The sequence below is a fragment of the Equus caballus genome, chromosome 28, assembly GCF_041296265.1.
Source record: "Equus caballus isolate H_3958 breed thoroughbred chromosome 28, TB-T2T, whole genome shotgun sequence".
Taxonomy (NCBI): domain Eukaryota; kingdom Metazoa; phylum Chordata; class Mammalia; order Perissodactyla; family Equidae; genus Equus; species Equus caballus.
In genome coordinates this window covers 33,048,510-33,068,995 of record NC_091711.1, presented here as the reverse complement: position 1 = coordinate 33,068,995, position 20,486 = coordinate 33,048,510, and the positions used below count along the sequence as shown (strand labels likewise).

General features: G+C 41.2%; 2 protein-coding genes across 4 annotated transcripts in view; one reads left to right on the top strand and one right to left on the bottom strand.

The window, feature by feature from the left end:
- Positions 1–1,586: 1,586 nt before the first annotated feature.
- Positions 1,587–18,879, top strand: NFYB (nuclear transcription factor Y subunit beta). 3 transcript variants are annotated; one of them, XM_023630974.2, is made up of 8 exons: positions 1,587–1,771; positions 4,314–4,400; positions 10,447–10,540; positions 12,203–12,333; positions 14,354–14,551; positions 15,827–15,908; positions 16,722–16,801; positions 17,189–18,879. In XM_023630974.2, the coding sequence occupies exons 2-8, from the start codon at positions 4,395–4,397 to the stop codon at positions 17,219–17,221; spliced, it is 624 nt and encodes a 207-aa protein (XP_023486742.1). In that variant the 5' UTR covers positions 1,587–1,771; positions 4,314–4,394; the 3' UTR covers positions 17,222–18,879. The 3 variants fall into 3 exon arrangements, with proteins under 3 accessions (XP_023486742.1, XP_023486743.1, NP_001075369.2); XM_023630975.2 differs by lacking the exon at positions 1,587–1,771 and adding an exon at positions 2,330–2,563; NM_001081900.2 differs by lacking the exon at positions 1,587–1,771 and having other exon boundaries at positions 4,327–4,400; positions 17,189–17,688.
- The window catches only part of HCFC2 (host cell factor C2), a 58,240-nt gene continuing 50,613 nt past the window's right edge, over positions 12,860–20,486 (bottom strand). Inside the window, exon 16 of the mRNA XM_023631485.2 lies at positions 12,860–13,129. Coding sequence (XP_023487253.1) covers positions 13,029–13,129 — 101 coding nt within the window. The 3' untranslated portion in view covers positions 12,860–13,028. The remainder of the gene's footprint in view (positions 13,130–20,486) is intronic.

The following is a 20,486-nucleotide window of genomic DNA, read 5'->3' as shown; positions in this document are numbered from 1 at the left end:
TGATGGGTAGGTCCGCACCCGGGATCCGAACCAGCGAACCAGGCCACCCAAGCAGAGTGCGTGAATGTAAGGGCTAGGCCACCCAGCCAGCCCTCAATAACCTTTTTGTTGAATCTAAATCAAGCATTTGGATTAGATCAATGGTACCGAAGTAACACCATATTAACTCAGAGAAAGCCGTCCTCTGCATTTTTTGGTTCATCATCCAGCCTGTGGATTAGCAGACATCTCTCTTTCCTACTTCTTCCTCTTTCATATTTCCTGCCCTTGATCACATCATTTCACTCCTAAAACTCCACTTTATGGGTACATGTAGAGAAAGAGGAGAGTTAAATGCAGGCCACTTTTACTCCTTTTTAGCAAACAACAGTTTTGAAAAGGGTGATAGAGATCGAAATTCATGTCAATATAAAGATCTTAAGATAACGGGCCAGCTTTTTTAGGGCTTTCTATGTGCATTTACTTTAAGTTAGTTCCAAACCATCCTAAGAAGTAGCTAGAATTACTCCTCCCATTACAGAGGTGTAGAAACTATCACGGAGGGGTAAAGAAATTTGGTCAGTAAAAGAAGGAAGTGAAATGCAAATCAGGTCGTCTGATTCCACAGGGCATTGCTACCTACTCCTCGTGGAATATTTTGGAGGCTTTTATTTGTCTTTGCTTCCTTATTTGCTCCAGAAATGTTAAAATATGCGGAGAAACAGTAGGAGCTCTATAAATAAAACGTCTATATATTTTTAAATGATTAAAACTGGAAAGTTTAATGTGGCACCAGGCCACTTGTTTAGTGGCAGTAAAGGGAAAGGCCATTCTTGGCTCCCGTGGCAGAAATCCTGCCGCCCTTGGCAGGGCGGGTGTCTGTGATGGTCGCAGCCGAGGCAAGTCCGACCCAGACTGCAGTCAGCGAGGACAGCGAGGGATCCTGGCTGCACCGAGGCAAGAACGGGCCATGGATTCTTGCAGCCCAGCTGTCATCTGGCTGGGAAACGCCACATGTCAGGTTGCAACTACCAGGGGCGTGAGGGGAACAGGAAATGCAATATTTTAAGGTCAGGGGGAAGGCGGGCTAGACTGAGCAACCTGTTAGACCTGAAGGAGAGAACTGTATCTTTAGATGAAATCTGAAAAACGAACAGCCGAGCTCAGTGACCCAGCGCGAGGGAGGGCTGTGCCTTTGGCAGCATTAGCAGAGACACAAGGAAAACACGAGGTGCTGAAGGCGTTCCAGGGGGTAACCGCCGTGCAAATCCACCCCGTGGCTCGGGTGTCGCCCTGCTTCTGCCCGGCGGCTTCTGCCCTTGCTTTCCCCTTCCTAACAACCCAGGCGCGGGCAGCTGCGCTCGGGCGGGGAGACACTTCCACGTGGGGGAGGGAGGGCACTGAAAAGAGAGGGAGGCCTGAGCAATCGCGCTGCGCAGAGGCGCGGGGAAACACCGTGGGAAGGAAGCCCGCACAGACCTCCCCGGCCTCGGGGACACCGCCCGCCGCCGCCGCAGCCCGCTCTGCAGACCCGCGCACGGCGGCCGCTCGGCGCGGGCGGGGCGGGGCCCGGCGGGGGCGGGGCGGCGGCGGGGGCGGGGCCCGGCGGGCGGGCGGGCGCGCGGGAGGCGCGGAGGGAGGGTGTCGCGCCGAGGGAAGCGGCCCGCGGCGGAGGGAGGGGAGCCCGAGTCCTGGAAGCGGAGCTCCGCGCTGGGACTGGTTCCTTCGCAGCCATTTTCTGTCCAACCAAACAGCCGATTGGAGACGGGAGCCAACCAGGGCTGCATTGGAGGTTTGTGTCTCGCTTCGGCCAATGATCGCTCCTAAACCGACTCCACTTTAGCTCGAATGAAATGTCCGTCTCCTCCCGGCGCCGTCCCCGCCGCCAACGCCGCCGCGGCCGGGGGCACTCGGCTCCCGCCCGCCGCCCGCCTCTCGCCTCCCTCCGGCCCGGGCCCGGGGCCGGGGCTGCGGCCGGCCGGCGCCTGCGAGGCCGCTGCTGCGGCGGCCCGGCCGGGGAACGGGCGCGGGCCGCGGCGCGGCTCTTTGTGCGCGGGCCGAGGAGCGGCGGGCCGCGGGCCAGGCCGCCGAGCCCGGGCCCGGGGCCGGGAGGGGGGCGCCGGCGCAGCGGCGGGCCGCGCTCTCGGCGGCGCCCGGCCGGCTCCATTTTGTGCGGGGTGCCGGCGGGGGGCGGGGGCCGCGGCTCGGACCCCCGGCCGGGCCCCTGGCCGCCGCGCGGCCCCCCGGGGAGCGCCCCCCTCCGCCCGGCCGGCCGCCCGCGGGGGCATGGCGGGCCGCGCCGCTTTGTCTGCCCGGCACCCCGGGCGCCGCGCGGCGGGCGGGCGGCGTTGGGCGCGGGCCCGGGCCAGGGCGAGCCGGGGGGATGCGCGCCGGGGGCGTCCGCGCCGCACGGGCGGGACTGACAGGTCGGCGGCGGGCCGTGGGGCCGGGCAGCCCGCGCACCTTCGTGGGGAGGAAGCGAGGTCCCCGGGAGGAAGGCACGGATGCGGTGTCCCCGCGGTCTGGCTTCCACGTAAAGAATGCAGCCATCTGGCGGCTTGCGGTCCCTGGACTTGCCCCGAAGGTGGGAAGGCAGCCTTTCGGGTTGGGCTAAGGTTTTAGTCTTAGGTGGGAGGCGGGGAGGATGTGCCGGGCCTCGGGAGCAGGAGTCTCCGAGAACAAAGAATTACAGAGCACCCCCAAGTCGTAATCTCGCCCAGAGTACTAGAGCAAGATAATTGAAACAAGGTTAGGTAGCGTGCGACCTTTAAAAAAAATAGCATCCTCCTAACCCGCACGGACTCGACAGTTCCGTGGTTCGTGCCACACGAATCACTGGGGTGGTTTGGGCTGTTAGTCTAGTAACTGATCAGCAACATAAAGTGATGAGGTAAACGGATCAATATGAGTGGCATTAATAAATAGGGGTTTTATTTGTAGAGTATGGAAAGTTTAACCAGAATTCCTTAAAAGGCAATTATGCCTTCCCCGCACTGCTCCTGTAGCTTAATTTAAGGATCATATTGATGCAAAACTCTGGTTGTTGATGCCAAAGAATGGAGGGTGGAGGAGGGGTCTGCTGCTTTTCTCGGATACAGATTTGCATTTCTTCAAACATTAAACAGATGTATGCATTCCCTTGAGCTTTCACATATATCATAACCTGCCTTTAAGAAAATATATACCATATGAGGTGGTAGTGTTTTCTTTGAAATACTGAATCTAAATATGTACCGACAACTATTTGGGTGAGTAATTGTGGTGGGGTGTCACCCCCCCCCCCCAGCAAAATACATAAATATATATATAGTTCCTATATTTTAAGTGTTCTGAGGATTTTTTTCCAAAGACAGCCATAAAAAAATAACACTCCTAGCTACAAAGAAGGAATTTTCTGGGCAGCTTTGGGGTTGGAAAGAGGACAGTGTTTAAAAAATTGTTTTTAAGATTATAGCAGAGTAGACATTGGCAGCCAGTCTTTGCTGCCTGGACCCTAGTGATGGCATTTTAAAAACTGAATTCAGTGACTTCAATTTTTTCTGCTGTTTACTAGAATTCACGCTTGAGTGCGTATCAGTATTTTTTCTTCCTTTAAAATTAACCTTGAAAGGATATATTTTTGTCCCCCTCCCAGTTTGTTTCACTTGAAAAAAGGAAAAGAGCTAATAAGAAATGAAGACTGTAACATTGTAATTGATACCAATTTATACAGCTATTTATGCTTTACAGTAAGAATGAAGTGCTATTCAGATGCAATTTTACTCCAAAATGGTGGTGTTTAAAATGATGAATGAATGTCTTAATTGATTGTGGTGGTGTCCTCTGTATGTTCTCTGGGCAACATGCATCTTTCTGGAAAAATCTGAGATACTTAATTTAAAACCATTATATTCTGAGATAAATTCTCCCCTTTTGAGCTTTGGAACCCTAAATCTCTAAAACATTAGGAAAACCATCACCAAAAATTAAGTTGATAAGTAGAGTATTTGTGTGTTGGGTGTTAATATTTTAAGTAGTTTAGACGTGTAATTTTTGGTCTCTTGGATATTATATAATTGGTGTGTTGTGATGAATATTTATGATGAACATGAGTACATTCAGGGTTATGTTAGAAAAGCAATCCCTCCCTCTAATGGAGTTAACTTTTTTGTAAGTTCTCCAAAAAATATCTTCCAATTTAACAAACATTTATTAGGTGCCTGTTTTTGCACCATTTTATATCCATGCACTCCAGTGAATAATAGGTAAAATTATACATGCTTTTAAAAATTTTACTGGGAAGAAAGCCTGTAGGTTATGTTTTTACTACTAATAGATGTTTGTTTATCTTCTAGGTCGAAATTGGGCAAAGATTAGACACGTTTTTAGACAGGTGTTCTTGAACACTACTGACAACACGAGTCTGACAGTATTTCATGACAGTGAGTATATTTTACCATTTGGTTGTTAATTAGATTTGAACAATAATTAGCCAGAAACAAAATGATAACTGCTTTATATTGGAGATTCCTGGTGGAATGAATGCTTTCTAAGTCTGGACAGACAGTACCTCTCCTCATTCCTGTTGCTTCCTTCCTTTTAGTGACTTGCGTGTATTAAGTGTTTCCTGTGGGCCCCTAAGTGCTGTAGAATGGACAGGGTACAAAACTTGTCCCAGCTCTTAAGAGGCTGGCTGTTAAGCTGGCAGGGCTTTAGTTGAATTGAATAATTAGAAGACAGTTCCTTGTGGAACGGAAGATTCTGGTTCTGAGGGTAGCACGCGTGAAGAGAGGTGTGGTGGGCCTGGGCAGGTGGGAGTGTCATGGAGGAGCCTGTGGACCTACGTCTGGGCCTTGAAGGATGAGTGGGGTTTGGATGGGAGGAGGGCTCACCAAAAGCAAAAGCCTCAAGGTAGGGATGAGTGACTTATGTGTAGGGGATGGGGAATAGACCTGCGTTGTCCAAGTGAGGATCTCCCAAGATAACCTAGCTAAGAGATACCACTTGGCCTGTCTGGATACTTAGTCCTGGATCTGCTACTATATCTGTGACCTCAGGCGTGTCACAACCTCCTTGAGCCATGATGGGCTCACTCCTAAAATAAAAGAACTGTACCCGGGGATCCCTAAGTAGGGCACATTGTAGCACCGAGATTTTTATCAGCCCTGAAGATAGAGTTGAAAACACATTTAGTTGGGTTAAGTAGGGGATCCATTCATGGAAAGCCATGAAAACTCAGTTTGGATTTGATGCTGAAGACTTTTAGAACCATCATAGGTTCAAGAGCTAGAGAAGCAGTGTTTTAGCGAGATTAGTCTTTCTTTTTAAGGAAGATCAGCCCTGAGCTAGCATCCGTGCCCATCTTCCTCTACTTTATATGTGGGACGCCTACCACAGCATGAGTTTTGCCAAGTGGTGCCATGTCCGCACCCGGGATCCGAAGCCACAAACCCTGGGCCGCTGAAGCGGAACGTGTGCACTTAACCGCTGCGCCACCAGGCTGGCTACTTAGCGAGATTATTCTTAAGACAACATGTGCCTAGGTGGGTTGGGTAGTAACCTGGTGGAAATAGAAAAGGCAGGGCATATGCAGAAGTCATTTTAAAAGTGGTAACAGATTAGGTAGAGCTTGAAGGAGATGACACTGACAGAGCTAGCCTGGAAGAGTGGCGGGGGTATTACGAATAGAATTGCAACAGTTGTAAAGGAGATCAGGAGCTCTCGTCCACTGCCTCCTTGCAGGGGACGGGGAAGGGGAGTCTCCTTTCCCAGTAGCTGAAGTTTGCAGTGATGGGGGATCAGACGTGTTATAGTTGTGGCTTGCTTGAGTGGCAGGCAGGATATGGTTGTAGATTTAGGATTCATGAGCATAGAAGTGATATTTAGTGAGTTCGTTAAGAGAGTAGGGAAGAGAGAGAAAACAGTAACCTTGGATAAAAATAATAATTAGGAGATGAGGAGAAAAGAATAAACCAGGAAAGAATATTGCTTTGGAACTCAAGGGAGAAGAGAATTCCAGGCATAAATGTGGGGTCAGCAGTGCCCAGCACTAAAAAATACAGTCCAGTAGGATGAAGGCAAGATCACGGGCAACTTCTAAGAATGGTTTAGTATCAGGTGGAAAAGCATGTGTCAAGGAGTTTAAATAGGAATGAAGAGCTATGTAAGGACTGTCAGGGTGACAGTGAGAGCCAGACAAGGGTATGGAGTAGAATTAAGGTTTTATATGTCTAAATGCACTTCTGTGTGTTTAATGAGAGAGTCTAAGCATGTTTAAGGAAGAGTGAGGATGCTGGTAAGGAGGACTGAAGATATATTAGAGATGAGGAATCTTTGTATTATTTCCTACTCTCAAAGAGATAAAAAGGAATGAGATCCAGGGAACAGGTAAAAGGGGTGATGTGAGAGAGAAAACCTTTGATGGCTTGGAAGAATGGTGAGAACTGTATTTGAAGGGATACTAACAATACTAGGTTACATTCGTTGAGGTCTTGTTATGTATCATGCTATTTGCTAAGTGCTTTCTTATACAATAACTCCACTTCTCATTACAACCCCACGTTAAAAATGGGGAAGCTGAAGCACAAAGAAGATGGTGAGTAAAGACATAGGGCTAGTGAGCGGGAGCGCAGCTTTAAACCCAGGTGGTCTGTCCTCAGAGCCAGTGCCCCATCACTGCCTCCTGGAGAGACGACCCCGAAACCAGGGTGGATTTCTTACTGTTTCACAAATATTGTCCTTGTTGGAGAAGCCAACATTTGAAGAAACCTTCAAATGTTTTCAATCTGCAGTCAGTAGACTTAGCATTGAGAGGGGGCAAATAAAAGATTTAGGCCTAAGACCATAGGAAAAACTCAAGAACAAGTAGTGTAAAGTGCTTGGCATCTGGGACTCTGGATTTCAGTCCCATTTACTTTGTCCCATTTGGCAAGTCATCAGCCTCATGCAACCTCAGCTTTCTCACCTGCTTCACAGGGGCGTGAGCTTGTGTGAGATATTTAGAAAGTGTTCAGTAAATGTTAAACATATTAAAGAAGGCACTCTGTACTGCATTTGTGCAACAAATTATTAGTATAGTTTAAATACAGCTACATGAAAAAATTGTAGAATAAAGATTTATTAGCTTAACCAGCTGACCGTTTATCTCACACAGTAGTTTAGAGATCAGTGTCATCAGTTCAGCTAAATAGTTAGTCAGTAAAATGAATTTAATGGGATTTAACTCCTCTTTGGCCATATTGATGAGTTCCCTTTGATCTCTGATTCTTCATTTCACCCACTCCCTTGTTGTCCTGTTGCTCTTCTCTTTGTTGTCTGGATGGAATCCAGCACTTGAGCTTCTGTGCTCTTACACCAGCCTGTAAGTGTCCCAACTGGACATAGTGCACATTCGTGGGCACCAGCTTCAGCTAGGCTCTCAGCATTGCCTGACCCTGCTGTCCCTTCCTTTCCCTTTCTCTGCAGTGACAACCATCTGTCTCCCCGGGGGTAGGAATCCCAGCATTATCCTTGGTCCTTCCTCCATCTCTCGTTCAGTCGGTTCCCAAGTCTGTTGATTCTGCCTCCTCACACACTCTTGAGTCTCTGCCCCTCTTGCTCCTGGACCGCATGCTGGCAAGGATCGTCAGCTGGCCTGCCTTCGTGCCCTTACTGCAGCATGTGGTCCTTCTTGGTCTCTGCCCCCTCGGGGCTTCCCTCCAGGTCATTTTCTACACTGCAGTGTAGCCAGAGTGATCTTTTAAAAAAGAAATCTGACTGGCACTCTTCTGCTAAAACTCTTCTTCGATTAGCTCCTTGCACTCCACCACTACGAGAGTTCCCTATTTCCTTTGCCTGGAACACTTTTCCTGTCTTTCTTTGCCTAACTGATTCCAATTCATCTTTCAGTCTCAGTTGAAATGTTATTTCCTAAGACAGCCTTCCGTGACTCCTCAGACTAGTGAGGTCCCTTTGGAATGAACTCCCAAAGCATATAACAAAACATCTTTGTTTCCTTAGTACTTGGTACTAACAATTAGTTAATTATTTCTAATTATTTAATAGCTATGTGTAACATTTACTGAGTGCTCCTCTTGTACTGAGAAGTCTTTACTTGTGACTTGGAAGTACTAGCAGACTACGCTCCCCATGCCTTCCTCCTGCCCCGAGTTTACATAATATTTGTCTTCTCTGCAAGATGAGGACAGAGACCTTGTCTGTGGTGTTGACTGCTTCATCCCTAGCACACAGCACGGGCCTGATAAGTACTAAGTGTTTACTCAGTAAATATTTGTTGATTAGCTTACTTAGAATCTATAACCCGTTTTGTAAATTTTGATAGGAAGTTTTAGACCTAGGAAAAAACCTTTGGGATATATCTAGCAAGTTTCCCCCCTCATTTCTTATATCCATAGGAGAGTGGCTAGCATATTGTAATTATCAAAGATGAGGCTAATTTGTTGAACGGAAGGTACTAAGTGCCTTGGGGATTCAGAAGGGAACACTAATTTTTGGCTTGCTGAGTGCGGTAAATCCGGAAAGTTGTCCGGAGGATGGGCGAACACTGAGATTAAAGAATCGGGCAGGATTTTCATGGTAGAAAGATGGAGGACAGGAAGACAGAAGGTGTGGTGGAATGACGGAAAAGCTAAAATTTGCAGAACGAGAGACGCATGCAGCTGAGCCGCTGATGTGCGGCTCATCTTCAAAGGAGGGAGGATGAGATCTAACATCTCCGGAGTACACTGCATGCCAGACACGGGCCCTAGCAGCTTTCTGTACGCTGGAATTCTGACAACTCTGGCAGACTTCTAGAAGTATTTTTTAGAAGACTGAGGTTTAGAGGCTAATGCTATTAATCCAATGACAATCTTGCTGCTAATCCCAGTGCATGACAAGATAATGGGATTGAAACTTTTTGCCTTTAAGACTTTTTAATGTTAGATTTATAAATTAATTAATCTCCCAGATCCTGGTTATTTGAACAGTGTCCTCATCAGCTAATTTAAAAAGACTCATGGTATCCTGTGGCCATGCATTTAGCAAAGAATTTCTGTTACTGCCCTGCCCCTCTCCCCAAGATTTGTTTCCACTTGTAGGTTCTGAAACAACCACTCTGGTCCTGTCTCCGGCACCTTGATCTCCCTTGGGGCATTGTAAAAACTAGTCAGTTCACAGCTATCCTAACTGAGCTTTCTTTCATGGCTAATAAAGCCATCATCATTATCTATTAAAGACTACTCTCCTAGTATCTTGTTAGCATTTTAGGATCAAAATAGCATTTTGTATTTGGGTAATGTTTCACATTCCTTTATATTATAGCCATTTAGGGTGGGGAAGGCCATATGGTTATTTCCATTTTATAGAGAAATACATTTAGTTAGTAGGGATGCTTGTTTTCAGTAGGAGAGTCAGAATCAGCGCTGACTGTTGTTTGCCACCAAAAAGATCAATAAATAGGTACTCTGTACTTTCACAAATTATTAAAGGTAGATGAATTCTATTCTCTGCCCCCTTAAAACAGCTGTATACATTTTGGAAATGTATCTGTGTCTACAATTAAATTAGATACCACAGTCAGCTTACTGTTTTGAATAGCATTATTTGTAAAGCAGAAAGACTTCCAGGATTTGCCATGTTGGTGAAATGGAATGGAGCCAGTTGAGGGCTTATGGTTCAGTTTTTTCCCGATTTTTCCCTCTTAGAATTCTTTTAGCTCTGAGCAAAATGAATTAAGCAGGCTTCTTTTCAAATAGTCCCTTTAATCTCACTCTTGTCTGTGGTTATACTTTTCCTGTCTTTATATGCAGATCTCTAATCTCCTGACCCCTACACTTTTCTTTTTTCTGTAAAGAATCAGACATTTGAGGGGAAGTGGAGAAAGAAAACTAACCTTTGACTAGAATTAGAGAAGATGGGTTAGTTCAAAATGTGTGTGCATTTTTGGGTTGCATGGATACAGAATTGCACAAGGAATCCATATGCTTCTTATACCAAACAACAGTTTGGACCAAGACATTGTCTGTTGTGGAACTTCTGTGAGACCACAAAGAAGGTGTGCAGCCAGAGCAGCAGGGTTTGCCCAGGGCTATCAGGCTTCCGCAGGAGAGCTGAAGTGGTGAATAGAGATGCTTTCTGGGCAACTGCTTGTCATTCTAGGGGTAAAGTAGGCTGTAAGTCAGCGTTGCCTATGGTATAGCTGAGGGTTATGCAGTTGGAAGCAAAGAGGTGTATGTTTTAGATTCATTTCCTTGTTTTGTTTCCCTGTTGGTCTTATGCTTATCATAAGATAAGGATATCCATGCTGCAGGGGATGGATAGGGGACTCCTGAATAGTTGGCCAATTATCAAAAAGTTTCTGAATCAAGAAACAGAAATGTTTTCTTTTAGTAAGCTTAACACTATGAAAAATGTGATTGACCCACCCTGTGACAGTTTATGAGCATGGAATCTGTTATGTTTTTAGACACGTTTTATTGAAGAGTATTAAAAACCTGTTTTTCCTCATAGATGGATGGTGACAGTTCTACGACAGATGCTTCTCAACTAGGAATTTCTGCAGACTACATCGGAGGAAGTCATTACGTTATACAGCCTCATGATGGTAAGAGAGCCACAATTAGAAACCAATTCACAAGTGGAAATTTTAGTAATGTGATATTATAGGTTGGTTTTGTCTTTACAGGAAAATTGGCCGTCTTGTGTCACAGTTCAGTGACGGTCTAAAGCTGTACCATGCTGTTTGTAGTAGAAATAGTTTTCAAAAGAATGATCAGTTCTAGAAAAGAATTCTATAGAAGTTTGCCTATTTAAAACTGGTACAGTTTCTCTACAAATTTGTTGTTGATTTCCTTTTTGAGTACTAAATATGGCAAATTCTTATTCAATTGATACAGTAAATAAAATAGTTCTTTAGAGGGTGAGTTGCTAGCTATTATATTTCTAGTACCTATGAAAGATTTAATTTTGTTTTTCATTCAATATTAAGTTTGAACTATGTCAGGTATTAGAATAGCAGTATTACGTTGGCCTATCAGAAATAATTTACTTTTCTGGCATTCTGATTTGTAAGATTAAAAAACATCAAGATGTATTTTTGTAGAAGACAATTGGAAGGGGGCAATTAGTTATTTCATCCTACAATAGATAAACAAGTTAATTTTGATAACATCTTTTTTGGGGTTTTGTGGTTTTTTTGTGAAGGTTGCCCTGAGCTAACATCTCTTGCCAGTCTTCCTCTTTTTGCTTGAGGAAGATTGTCACTGAGCTAACATCTGTGCCAGTCTTCTTCTGTTTTGTATTTGGGATGCCACCTCTGCATGGCTTGATGAGCAGTGTATTGGTCTACGCCCGCCATGGAAGTGGAGTGGGTGAAGTTAACCACTACACCGCTGGGCCAGCCCCTGATAACATCATTTTAAACACATAAAAATGTAAATTGAATCAGCTTAAGTTCCTTTCTTATTTAATATATGTAAAGAGTGGAAAGTTTACTTACAAGATACTGCATTTAGTCCTAAAAGGATATTATTGGTTATGTGAAAGCTTCAGTTTTATCTACATCAGTATAATTTGAAAACTCACTTTTTGTAAGAATATTGAATCACTATTATAGCTTTGTTCAAAAATATTACTACATTGGTAATAATCCAACTGGGTCAGTAATATTCAGGTCCAGTTTGTCCTTTCTATATAAGCTTGGCTCTGGATGAACATAGAACCTCTTAATCTAGCGGTATTCAAGGAGCCATAGGTGACGGTCTGTAGGTTTCATAGCTAAGTCACGCAGCATATATTCATGAGCTCCTCTTCTTTGGAAGGTGATCTGCCAAGTCCTAGGAAGGACACGAATCTGATCCCTGGCCTCGGGTAGCAAAAATCTAGTAGAGGTAATGAGAAATAAAAAGAAATATAAAGTGTGCCAGAGGAGAGACTCAAAGAGGCACTTCTGAGCCTTTGTGAAAGGAGAGATCACGTGTGCAGATGCTGTGGAGATGTTCTGAGCATTTTGGAGAGTGAGTAGGTAGGATTTTAGTAGGCAGAGTTGAGGCTAAAAGTCTTCCCTAGGCAGTGGGTTTGAAATTGTTAAATGAGTAGGCTTAGTTCTGGCCCTGAGGAACTTGTGAAAAGAACTGCTATCCTAATCCCTAAAAAGGATTGGGGAATGAACCAGAACGGCTCTTCTAGATCATTTGAGATAGTCTTGTCTATCTTGAAGTAAAAATTATGAGAAACTTTAAACCTAACTTATTTTTTATTTCTTTAGATACTGAGGACAGTATGAATGATCATGAAGACACAAACGGTTCAAAAGAAAGTTTCAGAGAACAAGACATATATCTTCCAATTGCAAATGTGGCAAGGATAATGAAAAATGCCATACCTCAAACAGGAAAGGTAATGCAGAGGAGAAATTTAACTCGGTTTTTTGTGGGGCGAGGGGTGGGGGGATTGTAAAACTACACGAATACATAGTTCAGGAATAGTTAGCTATTTCAGTCATTCAGCCTTTCAGCAAATCAAATATTTCCTTCAATTCTGCATACTTAGTTACTGAACAGTGTTCCATTTCTTTGTTCTGTCATGTCCCCAAATGCTCCCCACTCCTCCACTTATTGGAAGCAGATAAAATAGATGCATTTGAAAATAGGTGTATTGTCAGAACTATCAGGTTTGTGCTTATGATGATGTAATTTCTATAATGTTGCAGCAAAACTGGGTCATATTGTACTGATGGATGTTGTAAGGATTTTAAAAAATCCTTATATTTGGAAACAAGTTTTTGTATAATTATAGATATTAATGTACATTTAAATTCAACTGGTATTTTTTTACAAGATCATTTTGTCTTGTTAGAACACCTTTTAAAAACTCATTGTCACTCAGCTCATCACTTGGTCTAAAATAAAATTCACGCTTTAAATTTTATATCGCATAATAAACTTTTCTGTCATTTTATTGTAGCTTATAAAGTACTTATGAAAGTAATAAAGCTTATAAATAAATATATTATTAAATACATCACCAAGCCTAGAAGTTCCGATTTGAGAGGTCCTCCTTATGTTTTAAGGGGAAAAAAGCACAACTGCCGATTATTGCTGAAATAGGTTAGGCCTGCGCTGTCCACTGCCGCAGCCGCAGCCACAGGTGGTGACTGAACACTTGAAATGTGGCGAGTCTGAATTGAGATGTGCTGTAAATGTAAAACATAAACCAGATTTTGAAGACTTAGTATGAGAAAAGAAAATATCTCAGTCTTTAAATTGATTCTGTGTTTAAATGACATTTTGGATAAACTATATTATTAAAATTAATTTCACCTGTTTGTTTTTTCTTTTTTAACATAGCTACTAGAAAATCTAAAGTTCAGTATCAAGCTCGCGCTATATTATCTTGCTTGACTGCATTTATTACGTGAACTCTTGTTTCCTTTTCTCCAGGCTGTAAAATAGGCAGGGAGGTGAAAGGCAGTATGTTTCAGGAAGGATTTTGAGAGGTGGCTTTGGAATTGCATGATTTAATCTGTTAGAGTCTCACTTTGAAACCCTAGACCCTTAAGAGAAGAATTGTTTTATAATGAGGTGGCAGGTGTGTGCTTCTTTAGGTAGGCTTTTTAATAAACTCAAAGCCTGTCCCTGACACTTTTTATGTCCAGTAGTAAAAACGTCATCAGATGTCATTATTTCACTCCCTCATAAGCCTTACGTGAACTCGGTGTTGTCTAAAAAAGCTTTCTGGTGTCCTTATTCATGGAAGTGCTAGGGCAGTGAAGTGGTAGCTCACTCAATCTGCAGCTCGCAGTACACTACATGCATGATTTTCTTGGGGCACTTGCTTAGTAAGAGTTTTCACCTTTATGAGATGGTAGGGACATCCAGTGGTTGCTTTTATACCAATTCTGTCTGTTTTCTGTGAATAGTTGTCAAGGCTTCTCTAACTTGACTCAAGGTTTTTTTTAAATTTAATTAATTAATTTATTTTTGAGGAAGATTAGCCCTGAGCTAACTGCTGCCAATCCTCCTCTTTGTTGAGGAAGACTGGCCCTGAACTAACATCCGTGCCCATCTTCCTCTACTTTATATGTAGGATGCCTGCCACAGCATGCTTGCCAAGCGGTGCCCTGTCCACAGCCGGGATCTGAACCAGTGAACCCTGGGCCACCGAGAAGCAGAACGTGCGCACTTAACTGCTGCACCACTGGGCCAGCCCCTCAAGTTTTTATTCTAACTCTGAGGGTTAGAATTTTGTTAGCACAAATTGTGTTAATGTTATCGGTATATATTTCAAACATTAAAGGTTAACAGTCATAAACTGAAAACTGAAATCTGTATTCTTGTGAACAGCCTTTTACTTCCGCAGGTTGTTAGGAAGGTGATGATTATATTCCCTGCAAATTTACCTATAATTCTTTCTTCAGATTGCAAAAGATGCCAAAGAATGCGTTCAAGAATGTGTGAGTGAGTTCATCAGCTTTATAACATCTGAAGCAAGTGAAAGATGCCATCAAGAGAAACGGAAGACAATCAATGGAGAAGATATTCTCTTTGCCATGTCTACCTTAGGCTTTGACAGTTACGTAGAACCTCTAAAGTTATACCTTCAGAAATTCAGAGAGGTAAGTAAAATGTCTTCCATTATGCTTTTAAGAAAATAAGGTACACTATTCACTAACATTTTAAATGTATTATTTGTTTAAAAATTCATTTTATAGCAAATCACATAACATTTCTCAGAAGTAGTGTGTAATCAGTTTATTACTGTACTTGAATAATAAGCCTTTTCTTTTTTCTTTTATTACTAATGACGGCATAGTTAGATAATGATTAAGAGTGTGGACTCTGGATTCAGACCACCTCGCGGCTGAATTCCAGCTCCACCACATGTGAACTCTGTGACGCTGGGCAGATTATTTAAGTACTTGGATTCCTGGTCTGTAAATTGAGGCTAATAATAGTACCTACCTCATAGAACTATCGAGAGGACTACGTGCAATAATCTGAACTGCACTTATTAGCTTGGCATATACTGAGCATGCAGTAATGTTAATGCATGCTGTGATTGTTACTAATTTAAAAGAGGCAGCATCTCAAAACTTGGGGCCTTTTGGATAAAAAAGAGGGAATTCTAACTATACCCCTTTCTTATTACTGATTGAATTCTTCTGCATTTCCTCTTTGGTTTATCTTTGCCTGTGGTGTGAATTTTGTGAAAATGAGTTAAGATCAGCGTATTTATTTCCACACTCCAACCTGACTGTCAGATTCAGATTGCTTTCAAAATATTTTCTTAGTATCTTTAGTGTTAGAATACCATTAAATTAGTGATACCTGCATGGAATGATCAAAGTAGGAAGACAGTGTGTAAATTCTGCACGGTACTTTTCCAAATCTTCAGCATCACAGAACCTTAGACTGGATGGAACATAGAGGCCTTTGGTCCAAACTGCAATTTTGATTTAGGAATTTTAAACTCTCAACTTTTCTACAGTACTGCCCAGTTGGCTAAGAGCTGTATATATAATTAAATAACTTGATAATCTGTAGTAAATTTATAAGCTGAATATTTATAGTACTTTACGGACTGCTTCATCTGTGAGTTCTGTTTTCCTTTTGATGTAGTGTGAAATTAGAATAATTTTTTATTTTTACCCATAAATATTTTAGATTTTCTAGGTCATTACTAAAACTGTCTTGTGATGACTGCTGCTTATATAAATGTTAGCATTTTGAAAGGCCTCTTCATATGTCATTAACCAGAAGTGTTAATAAATACGCTGTGTAGTGTTTATAATAATAGAAGCTCTTAATTTTAGGATATAAGTGCGCCTTCTCATTTAGAAAACAGTTTCTTTTGCATGCCAGGGGTTACCTTTTCTGTTTTCCTTCCGCAGGCTATGAAGGGAGAGAAGGGAATTGGCGGGGCAGTCACAGCCACGGACGGACTAAGTGAAGAGCTGGCGGAGGAGGCCTTTAGTAAGCGGGGCTATGACACACCTGTGCACCTGGAGTTCTTCTTACGAGCCACGTAGATTGTTAGAGTGATTAATACTAAATGTCTGTAGCGGTACTCTTGGACTATCAGCACTGAGTATTTTGACATAGCAGCATTTTGAATAGTTCTCACGAGGTCATGCCCTCATACTTGAAGTCAATGAGGGATAAGTGTAGAAATTTTAATTCTGCAGACATTATAATCTCTCACCAGTAGTTCTGACTGATTTCCATAGCCCCTGGGTTTTGGTTTAAGATTCACATGAGGTAAGAATATTGAGAATTGTAGTTTGTAATATAAAGTCTTGTGATTTAAATAAATTTAAACTGAAGGTTTCTTTTTGAAAAATTGAGTATCATGTCATATCGGTAAAATAAAAGGTCTATGGTGATTGTATTTCTCATATAAAATTTACATGTGTGTTTTATAGTTGTCCTATGTAAAATATATGCTGCTTAGTTATGTAAGTGTTGCTGCCAGCCAGGCCTTACGGCGCAGGTCTACCCATGGGTCAGAATCTCCATCCAGTCTTTCTGCAGATTTGTGTACATGGGTAATTAGCTAAAGTACACTCCAGGGAAATGAAGATTGAGAAAACTGAAAAACACAACAGAAGAAATGTGCTTTTTAGGAAGCTTTTTTTAAAATGGAAAATGGGGGGGTTTTGGATTTTGCCCAAGATTACATGATAAGTGGCAGAATTGTAGTGAGACGTTCATGGCACCACTTTAAAGTCCAGGCCAAGAAAGTAGGTGCAGTTCTTTTCCTGCTTTAACTTTCGTTTTGTCTTTTAGCTAACCAGTTACCAGCTGGCTTAATAACTGCAGATGGTCAACAACAAAATGTTATGGTTTACACAACATCATATCAACAGGTACAGTACCTTCTTTGTATCTTAAATTATTTTAAAAAATGATTATATCCATTGATTTTTATCAAAGGTGGTTAATTTCAACACAGTAAGAACCTGACAGATTGAAGATTGTTAAAAATTATTTTCTCACAATATATAACTGTGTGTAGAATTCTCTTAATGGTTAAAAATATATTTATACACACGTTCATATTTTCGTAGATTTCTAGAAAGATACACAAGAAATTAATAAAGTAACTTCCTTGGGTAGAGAGAATGGAGATTGGGGTGGGAAGTAGACTTATTGTTCATTTATTGTTTTTATTCATTGAATGTTTATAGTACGCATATGTTATTTTTAAACTAATTTTTCTTTAACTCTTCTCAATTTACATTTTCTCATCTTAGATTTCTGGTGTTCAACAAATTCAGTTTTCATGATCTGAAGAAATGATGGAATGGGGAGTGTAGAGAAGCGAAAGAGTCTATGATTCTGGAACAGAGACATTTAGAAGGAAATGACTGGTGAAAGGATGTCTCTTTGTATGTTAAATAGCTGTAATGTAGCTTCCTGATGCTTGACTAATTGAGGTGTTAATTCTGACTTGAGAATCTTTTTCATGAATGATTTTAAAGAAAAATTTGGATTTTAAAGGTATTAAAATATTTTTGTTTTGTACAAGAGTTTGTTGCTCTGTATGACTCCTGTATGCATTGTATATTGCAATTTATTACTGTCAGAGATTTGTAGACAGTTTCTTATTTTCATATTGAATCATGTTACTTTTGTAATTCAAGTAAGCAGCTGGGTTAATTCATGATGTTTGCCCTTTTAATAAAATATAAGGGTAGAGTTCATTTTGAATGCAAGTTGCCTTTATTATAAATTTGAGTTTGTCTTGGTTATATAATATCTTGCATGATAACATAGCTAGATTTTTAGCATTTGCCATATTTATTAAAACTAATTTTTTTGTAAAACATTCGTAGCTTAAGCAGCACCATTTTTTAAAAAATGTAATTGAAGAATTAAGTGTGAATGCAGAAGCAAATATTGTCTGCCCTATTAAACTTGGTGCCCATTAACAGTTTACACTGTTCATTATGCCTGTTAAGATAGTTTTAGTTTATTGGAGCTTTTGTTAAGACTAGAGTTGTTCATGAGTTACATAATTATGAGTGTTGGAATCCATTTAAGTTGAATGTAGTTCTAGTGCTCTTGAAATGGTGCCCCTTTCATTTTGTATATGATTTTTCCAAAGCATATCTTCAAAAACTATAGTATCCTCTTCCAGGAGAGGAATTTTATAGTCTGATGGTAAATGTCCTCATTTTACCTTTTTAATTGAAATGTCAAGTTTCCTATTACTCTGGGAACCAAGAAACGTCAGACATTTTGTGTATTCCCACCTTTTTTTGCATGAGTGAGTGAATACTATGGAAAATAGAGTGAGTGCTATGAATGGTGTGAAACAGAAGTCACCAACTTCCAGTGTGCTGTCTTGATCTTTGCAATAAACTAAACTTAGATACTATGTAACTTTGTATAATTTAGTAGTATGTACTTGGGTGGTTCCTTTTTTAAAGTGAGGATTTGTATTTTCTCATCTATTCTTTTTGGTGATGATAATTAACTTGAGTGTTTTGTTGTTTGTTTGGTATCAACAATTGCTATTGTATTGTTTGCCAAAAGGGAGTTTGAGAGAACGTCATCTTGGAAGGACACTCATCTTTATAAGGTAGAAGCAATTTCCCAGATATAGCTGAACAGAAATATTTACTTTGCCAGAAGAAGCCTTTGGCGGCATATTTGGGCTAATCTGAGGTTAATAACTCCCTCACCACCCTCTCATTTAAAAAGTAATCTTTATTACAAAGAATTCAAATAGGCCAAAAAATAAAAAGTGGGGGAGTGGTTAAGCAAAATCAACATCAACCTATTTTGTTGAAATAATCAATGTTAATATTTTGGTAAATGCCATTTGTCCTTTTACTTTGCTAATATGTATATTTTTATAAAAATGGGCTCATACTTGCATACTGTTTTGTAACCTGCTTTTTTCACTTAACAATATATTGTGAACCTCTTTGCCAGGTCATTACATAGTCTTCTATTTTTACTTGTTTATTATTTTGTTGTATGGCCAAACCCTAATTTATTTAATCCCCTCATGGACATTTTAATTATATCCATCTTTTCACAGTTATAAACAACACTTTAACCTTGTTTGTGTACATCCATGGCTGTTTTCTTAAAATTATTAGAAGTAGAGTTGTTGGGTTAAAATTTAGGCAAAATTTTAGGGCTTTTGATACTTGTATGTTTTTAAATATCTTCCGTTTGATCCAGGCAGTATGTCACTATATAACTGATAAAAGCACTTAGTCTTTGGTTCAGATTCTTTCTCTAAAATTACAGATTGGGTTATGTTTAAGAATCAGATAAAAAAGGAATTAGACAACTTTAAAATTTATATCACTATATACCAAAACAAATTTCTAAATTTAATAATTTGTTGGTAGTACTGACCGAAACTTTGAGAGGAGGTAAAATCAGGTGGACTTGAGGCTCTATGGCCGTCACACTCTGAAAGAACACTGGCCTTCTTCCTGGGTCAGGGACCTGAGCTTTGATACAGGTGAGAGGTAGTGCTGGCTTTTTATTTGGCCTGTGTTGCATTTAATTGAATGTCAGGTTTTCTTCCCCCTGGAACTTCTTGAGTATATATAAGCTCCTCCATTAACCTGAAAGTGTTTTTAAAATATGTATAGCTTTGTACATGTTGCTTTAATGCGTATCTAAGAGGGAAATGGGCTTCAGTGACTGAGTCATGGATAGAAGAAGGGAATTTAGTAGTTTCTGTCTGTCCCCTCACTATTTCATTATAATGGAGATGCTTTAGTCCTGAGAGAAGTTTTTTTTAATGCTGTCTTCCTAATGTCACATACTTGGGTATGATGATGATATGTTTTAAGCTATTTGTATTTCTTTTCCTCCTACAGTGTCATAGCTAGGCAGTGTTTTCCTTTCTTTAGAAACATGCCTTGGGGCCAGCCCGGTGGTGCAGTGGTTAAGTGCGCACATTCCGCTTTGGTGGCCCAGGGTTTGCTGGTTTGGATCCTGGGTGCAGACATGGCACTGCTTGTCAAGCCGTGCTATGGTAGGCGTCCCACATATAAAGTAGAGGAAGATGGGCACAGATGTTAGCTCAGGGCCAGTCTTCCTCAGCAAAAAGAGGAGGATTGGGAGCAGATGTTAGCTTAGGGCTAATCTTCCTCAAAAAAAAAAAAAAAAAAAAAAATGCCTTATTGTGTGTTCTCTGGATTGCCTTATTGGGTTAAAAGAGTACCAGTTCCCTTTAATAATGCTATTGAGCATAGTTATGGGGGCCCAACTAAAAGGATTTCTACAGCAATAAAAATTGGGCATGAAAAATGAAAAAAAGTTTCTACTGTTTGCCAAGAATGAAATCTTGGAGTGCAAAATTATTTTTAAAAATATTTTTAGGGAAAGTTATTTTATCAACAGTCCAAAACAATATTTGTTGCTTTACAAGTGATAAAATACTTAAAAAATTTTTTTTTTAAATTTTTTTGTGTGTGAGGAAGACTGGCCCTGAGCTAACATGTGTTGCCAATCTTCCTCTATTTTATGTGGGGCACTGCCACAGCATGGCTTCACAAGCAGTGCTAGGTCTGTCCCTGG

Excerpts from the sequence above, each read along its gene's own strand:
- NFYB (XM_023630974.2), top strand. Across the intron at positions 10,541-12,202 it reads CGTTATACAGCCTCATGATG|ATACTGAGGACAGTATGAAT; the intron begins GTAAGAGAGCCA and ends TTATTTCTTTAG. Across the intron at positions 12,334-14,353 it reads CCATACCTCAAACAGGAAAG|ATTGCAAAAGATGCCAAAGA; the intron begins GTAATGCAGAGG and ends TTCTTTCTTCAG.